This window comes from Genypterus blacodes, unplaced genomic scaffold (assembly GCF_046128005.1).
Source record: "Genypterus blacodes isolate CSIRO-AG114 ecotype Tasmania unplaced genomic scaffold, CSIRO-AGI_Gbla_v1 ptg000003l_1, whole genome shotgun sequence".
In the NCBI taxonomy this organism is placed as follows: domain Eukaryota; kingdom Metazoa; phylum Chordata; class Actinopteri; order Ophidiiformes; family Ophidiidae; genus Genypterus; species Genypterus blacodes.
In genome coordinates, this window is record NW_027466817.1 from 9,751,194 (window position 1) to 9,760,000 (window position 8,807).

Here is an 8,807-nt window from a genome sequence, read left to right on the forward strand (position 1 = left end):
GACCCTTGTCGCTCTTAAAAAATGTGTCCATACGGGTCACAGCTATAGTTACTACTCACTTTGCAAATGTCAAGTGACTCAGCTATTTTAGATCAGGAGGAGTGAACTAGTACAGACCGAGCTGCTCCTTTAAGGTTCACATACAGCTGGAACTGGGCTTGAGAAAGTAGGTCAGGGGGTCTCTCTGGGTTTGATATTTCAGCACGTAATGCGTCATGTTCAAAATGGACATCTGAGCTTTGTCTCCAGGTCTCCTGCTTTATGGAGAGGACACGCCTGGACATGTCTTCATTTAGTTATACACCACACTGAGCTGTTCTATTCTATTCTGTTCTGTATAACCAACCGATCCTATATAAACTCATATTTGCATACCAAGGAGTGGTAGCTCGTGGGGCCATGCATTGTCTGGTGCATGTTTACACACTGATTTTCATGATTTTCATTACATCCAAACTCAGTCATGAGGTCATTGTTTCTTTGTAAGATAGAACATTTCTGGTGATATTAGACATTCACTTACCAGATCCACAGTCCGTAGAATGGATCCTTATGGATCCATGAACACACGTTGAAGCCTCTAAAACCTTCGACCTGTGACCTTTGACCCTAGAACCTCTATGTACCTGTGTCCCGGATCTCTCTCCTATAGTGACTTCCTCACATCAGTTCTTGCCTCAGGCTCGGAAACCTCTTTTGTTTCACATCTAGATCTCAGCTTTTACCTGCGGTAACAATCAATCAATCAATAACATCTTCAGGTAGGACAGGGTGAAGGAAGGGGCCCAATGGTGGGCTTTGCCTCGGCCCCCAAATCCTTACGCCCGCCCCTGGCGATGAGGGCGGGATTAGTCAAATCAGTGTGAGGGTATAAACCGTTAGCCCCGCCCTCCAGCTGCTAACTGCATCGCCCGTATGTTTCTGAGCCCGTGACGTGTGTGAGCCTCACTGTGTCTGGCAGCGCGCAGAGGCAAGAAGGTTACGCAGAGGTTCTACGCTCTATTAGTCCCGTTTACGAGCTCCTTAACTCGGGTGAACTTCCCTCTCATGCTGGGTCCTCCTTCCCGGAGAGGAGAGCGCAGACGCCGCTTCGCTGAATGTCCCCTCCGCCTCCAGCCGCCATGGATTACAGCGGCGGGACCATGGCCCCCCCGGTGCCCCCGCACAAGCCCCAGCCCGCCGGGCCGGGACAGGCGCAGGAGCGGCTGCTGAAGTGCGTCCTGCTCGGGGACGGAGCGGTGGGAAAGACCAGCCTGGTGGTCAGCTACACCACCAACGGATACCCGACCAAATACGTTCCGACCGCCTTCGATGACTTCTCGGGTAAGAGAAGTTGGTTTATGCTGTTCAGTCAAAACAAATGAATGAGAAATGTTTGAATTTGTACTATTATTAGTATTAGTATTAGTATTAGTATTATTCGTTTTATTATTATTATACTTTTGACTCCCAACTTTTTCAGCATTTTTACAATTTATTTTATTTTTATTTTTTTAATACATCTATTGCAGCTGTACAAGGGGATGTTTATTGCACATTTCATACTGTACAACTCAATTTTATTGTTATTCGGTGCTTTTTGTATCTCTATCTATCCATCTATCGATTCAACTTCTCTCTGTCTCTCAACTTTTACTTTTTATTTGAATTCTTCATCTAATGTGGCTCTCACTCTCTATCTGCAGAGTAGAGTGGAGTCCCTTCATGTGTGTTAGTTCTACCTGCCTGCCTATCCTGTTTGTCAAAGCGCCGCCCGTCCTGTCTCTCTCTCCCCATTATTCCACTGTTATGTTAGACGTGTTTATGTTTCCTGTTATCTTTCCTCCATCGGTGTTGATATACACTGGCTGTCCTCCCTGCTTAAGTCAGGTTTCTATTTTCCAAACGGCGCCTCCTCCCTCGCCCACAGCGGGCTTTGTTCAGTGCAAAATAAAAGGTGACCAAACGTGATCCCGAGTTTATTTTCATGTGCGCTGTAACAATTACATTATCAGTAATCAGAAAGGAATTTTCAGTCGGGCACTGCGAGTGCCGACATCCTTGGCCTCTGAGTCACATGATCGACTTATTTATTCTTGGATGAGCCATAAAAATGACATGTTTGGCTCCCCGCACCATCCTCAGGAGTGTGCTGAGAGAGAGAGAGAGAGAGAGAGGGTGTGTGTGTGCACGGGGTTTCACATTGCACAACTCCAGCTATTGTTGTCAGCCTTGACCCTAAAGCCCTCTGTTCTATACTGGAACGGCCACATCTGTCGCCGCGGCTCTGAGGCAGAGATTGTCTTTCGGGCCTTGACAGAGACCGATTGTGCTGCTGGGAGAAGGAGGGGGGGCTTGGGGGGGGGGCTCTCGCTTAGTGATGTCGTCATCTTCTCGGTGCCCGGAATCGGAGCCTCCTCTCCAAATCTAACTTCTGAGCAGTTACGCAATACCACAGGTGGCAGCATGGGAACAGGCCGGGGCAGCAGTGAGGCCGGCAGAGAGAGGACGACCGAGACAGAATCAAAGGGGTTTCATGTGTCGGGGATCAGGAGGAGATGATTACACAATGGCAGCTCGCTCACCTTCCTCTCTCTTCCGCTCTCTCCTTGCTTATTGTTAAATCAGGGCAACATGACGCGAGCGGTTTCCAGCAAACTCTTTGATCAGGGCGCTGTGACGGACCACACACTCCAGGCGAAGGCTAAATGTTTCCATGTGCCCGCCGCTCTGCCTTGTGTGTTTCAGTAGAATAAACGACCCCGTAATGATGAAACGCTTTACGCCGTAAAGAAAAAAAGACTCACCCGCCTCTCCGGGCCTGCAAAAGGAAAGAACAAACACCACCGGCTTTGTTCTGAACCCCCCCCCCGTCTGACAACCGTGGATGTCTTCTGTCAGGAGACAACAGAGAGCTGGAGCTGGCAGGGAGATACGAGCGACAGTAAAGCGTTACAGTCTGAGCCGGGTGGGTGGGCGACGCACAGCAGGACGCCTCTGTGCTGAAAGAACACGCTGGGGGTCTGAGCCGCTTTGTGTTTTCAACGGGCAGGCATTTGTTTATTCCACTGAGTATTGTACTGTGTGTGTGTGTGTGTGTGTGTGTGTGTGTGTGTGTGTGTGTGTGTGTGTGTGGGTGTGTGTGAAATAACAAATGTCAGGTGTTCAGGCGCAGCGGTGTTGACATCTGTGACTGATTCTCTCTCTCCGTCTTTCCACAGCCGTGGTTCAGGTGGATGGAAACCCGGTCAGGCTACAGCTGTGTGACACTGCAGGACAGGTGAGCAAGCGCACACACACACACACACACACACACACACACACACACACACACACACACACACACACACACACACACACACACACACACACACACACACACACATGTATAGAAACACATCATTAACAACATTCAGTATGAATCCATGCACCCGGAAAAGCAAAAGTTATGAGCAAATAGTTCTGTTAGTTTACACTGATGAGCTTCTCCCTCCTGTCTAATGAGGGTTAGGATGGTACAGGGCGTGTGTTTGTGTGTGCAGGGGAGTTCTATTGGAAAGCAGAAGTTGTGAAATGAGCTCGTTTCATAATCAAGCTCCAACATATTTCACATTCACGGTCACGGCGAGGGCGCTGCCATCTCCGCACGCCTCTTTGTCAGAGGTAACTCGGCTGTGAAGAGGTGGATGCAGGCGTCTGAACGAAGCCCTAAAGCACCTAAAACAACCATGCATGTCGCCAACTGAACATTGTGTTACAGTAGCGCACACACAGACACACACGCTCATGGACAAGCCTGGGCAAATATGGGCTGATAAAAGAGGGCAAACACTCACTGTACTGATGCAATTTCATAAGAGGAGAACTTGTGCCAGAGCAGCAGGGCCGTGCCAAGAAAAGAGAGAGAGAGAGAGAGAGAAGGAGAGAGAGAGAGAGAGAGAGAGAGAAAGAAAGAAAGAAAGAAGGAGAGAGAGAGGGAGAAAAATTATAACAGCTGCTGTCGTAGCTGATAAACACACTCGCTCCTCGCTCAGATATGTTGATATTCGTGTGTGTATTCTGCAGATGGACCGACGTCATCAGATCAGAAACACCTTTTAAGCAAAGCCAAGGCTTGTGCTGGGAACTAGATAACACACACACACACACACACACACACACACACACACACACACACACACACACACACACACACACACACACACACACACGTTTGCGGTGCCTCCACGATCCACATTTCAAACTTCTTGTATTGTGGCTTTGTAACTTAATGAATGTGAAAAGGAGCTGCGACAAAGTCAAGGAAAGAGGGCATCAGGAGACGGGAAGGAAGGGGTTAAAGAAAAACGTCTGTGCTGAGCTTTAATCTGTGTGCTCAAGGATGTGGGAGAGGCCCAGCTGGTCAAAGCTGCCCGGCTCCAAAGCGTTAATTTAAAAGATTGGTCTGGTAGAAATGAAGGTGTGTACGAATTACCTCAACATCAACGACCCAGAATGTTTGTTAGTGAAACTTCTGTCTCAGTTCTGTAGGATTGTGGCCGTAGAGTTCAGGGTTCAGGTTACAAAACCCTCAAACATGAACCCTTAACCCAGGAAAGTATACAGGGTTTAAAGGATGCAGTGAGGCTTCAGTCATTTATTTGACCTTGGGCCGCAACATTTCATTTCCTCTTACATAATCAAACAATAACGGGAGAACTGGGAATTTAAGAAAAATACAAAAAGTGTGTGAGCCTTAAGATCTGTCGCTCAGTATTCCTCTGCTTCTGTCTCCATCAGGATGAGTTCGACAAACTTCGCCACTTCTGCTACACCCGGACCGACGCCCTGCTGCTGTGCTTCAGCGTGGTTAGCCCCGCCTCCTTCCAAAACGTCTGGGAGAAGTGGGTGCCGGAAATCCGCCGCCGGTGCCCGCTGACGCCCGTCCTGCTGGTGGGCACGCAGTGCGACCTGAGGCAAGACGTCAAGGTCCTGATCGAGCTGGCCAGGCGGAGGGAGAGGCCGGTAGCGGAGGAAGACGCCAGAGCGCTGGCGGAGAAAATCGGGGCGGTGACGTACGTAGAGTGCTCGGCACTGACCCAAAAGAATCTGAAGGAGGTGTTCGACGCCGCCATCGCCGTGGGGCTGCGGAACTCCGACCGGAAGGTGCGGCGGGACAGGAAGGTCCGCAGCACGGCGGATAAGATGAAGATGCTCTCCAAGTCATGGTGGAAAAAGTATGTGTGTGTCCAGTGAGGAGGAAGAAGGAGACACCGCACGAGTGACTGATGAGATGTTCAGACGGACTGCGTTGATGCTTTTGGATGTAAAGGACTTCAGCTTTCAAGACTTTGAATCAGTGGATCAATAATGCAGTGAGGCAGAACTGAGCTGAGCCTGAGCTGCATCATGGCTGAGGCTGATTATGACTGAGACCAGCATTCAACCAAAACATATGGAGTTAATAAAGTTTTATGGCATATGGACTGCATATCATCATATTGGACTCAGACACAGGAAACATGAGCTGATGCGGTGGGAAGGCGTTGAGATGATGTCGTTATGTAATCGGCCTGTGCGCCCTTACGTCCGTCTGATTTGATTCTTTATGTTTCAATATGCTGTAATTCAGTCAGCACCACTTCTGACAGATGTTTGATGTTTCACTAACAGAATCAAAGCAAAGGTTCTGGCCATGTTAAGCCCTGAGACTTGGTACCTGGTATCAGTCCTACTTGGTACCGGTCCTACTTGGTACCGGTGCTAGTTGGTACCGGTGGCCTCACATGCCCACACGGTTCAGTACGTCGTACAGGTGCGGGGTTGCGGGGAGCAGGAGGTGATCGTTTACATCACCAGACGATGAAACAAACTCAAAGACACCTCTGAACGCTTTGGGAAGAAAATAAGTCTCAGTGTCTCAGAGAGCAGCCGAGTGTGGAAACAGCCGGCGTCGGCAGTTTTTTCCCCTGTAGGTCAGTTATTCTTACTTCCACTCCCACCTGCACACAGATTCATCCTTTCCCACTCTCTCTCTCTCGCTCTCTCTTGGGACGGTCCAATTCCCAAGCCCTTGCATTCCTTACCACTGATTGGTTCAAGCGTGCTTACCAGATTCTACCTGCCGGAACCGTCTACAACTTATGTAGACTAACATTCTTGGTGTGACTCGTACATTGTCATGGTTGTTCGCACATTTCACTTCGCCGGCCTGTCCTCACTCAGTTGGCGGTCCGTCGGCTCCTCGCCAATGCAAACCAACCGTACCGGCGCTGTTCATGTCAGAGAACATCCTCTATCTGCCACTTTGTTATTCCTCTGAACTCTGTGTCACTGTTCCAAGTTGTGACAATAAATCAGGCGGTGCCGCTGTACGAACACTTGCACTTACACAACACAAACACACATCACAGCCATGGGATGGCCTTTGGACCTGGTGGAGTAGCAACTGGAAAAGTGGTTTGACCCCGGGTTCCTCCTTTAACGACAGGGTGTTGGTCGGTACGTTTATATGCACATTCAACTTTGGCTTTAAACTCCAAATATGTCAGAGTAAGATTCTGCTCACGCTCCGATTCCATCCATGTGTACATCTTACACACATTCTTGCCTAAATCGAGTTGTGTTTGAGTTGTGTGTTAAAGCAATAATACTTGGTTTTGCATGTTTCTCCATCTCATGACTGACATCTAGTGGTAGTAGGGGGCGATAACAGCAAGTTGACGAACGATTCCCATAATTTCATGTTAACTGGACTTAGCTAGGTGATGTCACTGATGATGAACGTTCTCTTCTATAGCTACCAAATTTTTAACCAACCAAGTCTAAACACAAACAAATAAATATATTCCCGTAATATAATATAAACTTACCTGAAGGTAATTCGCCACGTATCGCTTTCTTTATGTTCCCCGATTTCTTTTTCTTTAAACTAGACAACCTGTGCAATTTTGTAAAACAACAAAAGTCAATGAGTATCCCTTTAAGCGTTAGAGCTAAAAGTTACTTTAACCTGATCACCATCTAGTGGTAGTTCCTGTTACTGCAGTTTGCTATCACATGATCTTGTCACGTGACTAATTCCGGACGTTGGTGTGTTTGGATCATGGAGATCAGTTCCACCCTCACACAAGCCTACCACCAAGAATCCGCGTCCATCTGTGAGTTTTGTGCGAATCGTGGGAGCGTTGCCTGTACGTACGTTTTCGTTTTGTTGATGATCTTAATTTCTGCTTGATTAGTTTGTAAAAATGTAGTCACTTGAGTTTTTATAACGTAGCTGCCATTTAAATTCCCTCACCTGGCCTCCTCATACTATAATCACATAACCATGGTGATTTACATCTGAACTATGTCACTGATGTTTCCAGTTCTTCTATTCAAAACTTTGAAATTAAGCAAAACGTCAGTCCTTTTCAAAGTTCGCATTCACCCCATAATTACATTGAAATCTACACACATGGATGTAAATTTACTTACCTAGATTTTGCAAATGTGAATTGATTGACTCGTGCATGTAAACCTAATCTGAGTCAGCACCACTGGATGCTTTTCACCACTTGAGGAAATTAATTCTCTACTCTGACTGTGCAACTCTTCATTTAAATCGGCTGAAAGTGCTGAATCCCGTTAATTCCCCCCGATGTGTGTATGTGCGCGTCTTTCTGGCATCCGTGCCTTCATCGTAGCACAGCACAGACACACAGCCGGAGGCACTGCAGCGTGTATGTAAACGTACCGATTGTCTAAACTGCTAATTCTCCCTCTGTGTCGGTCGGCGCGTCAAATTTCTGTCCTGTTTTCCTCCGTAAATGATGCGAAATCACCAAAGAGTTTGATTCTACATTTGCTTCTTATTTTTCAGAAGCCCTTTCACTCAGCTCTGTTTTATTTATCCGTTCTTCCTGGGCCAATTACTGATCAATGGCAGTGCAGAGCTAAATGTATGGAATGATGTACTGTATGTCTTTATGTATGTTACATAGTAATCATCTGATGTTTGTAATGTCACCAGGATAAATCTGTGTGTGCTGTCCCTCTGAAAGGTTAACGGTACTTAACAGCGTGAGTGTTTCAGAGATGTTTGTTGAGCTGTATGAGAAGAACAAAATAAAATGTGAAATCTTTAACCCCCTGTTGTGGTTGGTCGTGTCGACTCTTCCCTGCAGATGAGCTATCGGGCCTGTCGGAGCTCAGCCAGCGTGTTGGGATGATACACACTGACAGAGCCCGTGTCACATGTGCAGCTTCAGAGGTCAAAGGCCAGCGGAGGTTTGGTGTGTGCGTGTCAGAAACCTTGTTCTTCATGTGCTTTAAGTGCTTAACATAACAAACAAGGAATCTGCTGAACTGAAAATGTCAGGTTCTTCTGTATCACCATTTCAATGTACAGAGTCTTTGCTTCCATCTATAGATCCATATTCACATTTAGACTCCATATTCATATTCATCCATATTCATTAAAGTCAAAGGTAAATCAAGCTAAATCTTCAACGGTAATGTCAGTTCATTCATACAGTTAAGTCACTAGTAAGCAGGCGTGTCTGACTGGGCTGCATCTCTTTAGTCCCAACACATCCAGACACAGTTTAATGGAAATAAAAATAGCCGTTCCTTAAAATTACAATGTGCTCCATCATAGATTTGAAAGAATTAACACGCTAAATTACCATTTTTTTGTTGTTTATTAGTGATTCATTAATCCATTAAATTCCCCGGCACTGTTTGTTTTACCTTCATTAGATAATTGAAAAGCGTTCCGTCTCTTTTTGTACATCAAAAATATGCAGTCGCTCACATAACTGAACAAATGCCTGAAGCAGTCAAACAAGTCTAACCTTGAATCAAAA

At 46.8% G+C, this 8,807-nt stretch overlaps 1 protein-coding gene across 1 annotated transcript; it reads left to right on the forward strand.

Moving 5' to 3' along the window:
- Nucleotides 1-897: 897 nt before the first annotated feature.
- rhoub (ras homolog family member Ub) lies at nucleotides 898-8,087 on the forward strand. Its single transcript, XM_076141316.1, has 3 exons — nucleotides 898-1,323; nucleotides 3,201-3,259; nucleotides 4,759-8,087. The coding sequence occupies exons 1-3, from the start codon at nucleotides 1,098-1,100 to the stop codon at nucleotides 5,212-5,214; spliced, it is 741 nt and encodes a 246-aa protein (XP_075997431.1). The 5' UTR covers nucleotides 898-1,097; the 3' UTR covers nucleotides 5,215-8,087.
- Nucleotides 8,088-8,807: the final 720 nt, after the last annotated feature.

Coding starts and splice junctions, on each gene's coding strand:
- rhoub (XM_076141316.1), top strand. CDS start 1,098: ATGTCCCCTCCGCCTCCAGCCGCCATGGATTACAGCGGCGGGACCATG. Junction 1,324..3,200: donor CGCCTTCGATGACTTCTCGG/GTAAGAGAAGTT, acceptor GTCTTTCCACAG/CCGTGGTTCAGGTGGATGGA. Junction 3,260..4,758: donor TGTGTGACACTGCAGGACAG/GTGAGCAAGCGC, acceptor TGTCTCCATCAG/GATGAGTTCGACAAACTTCG.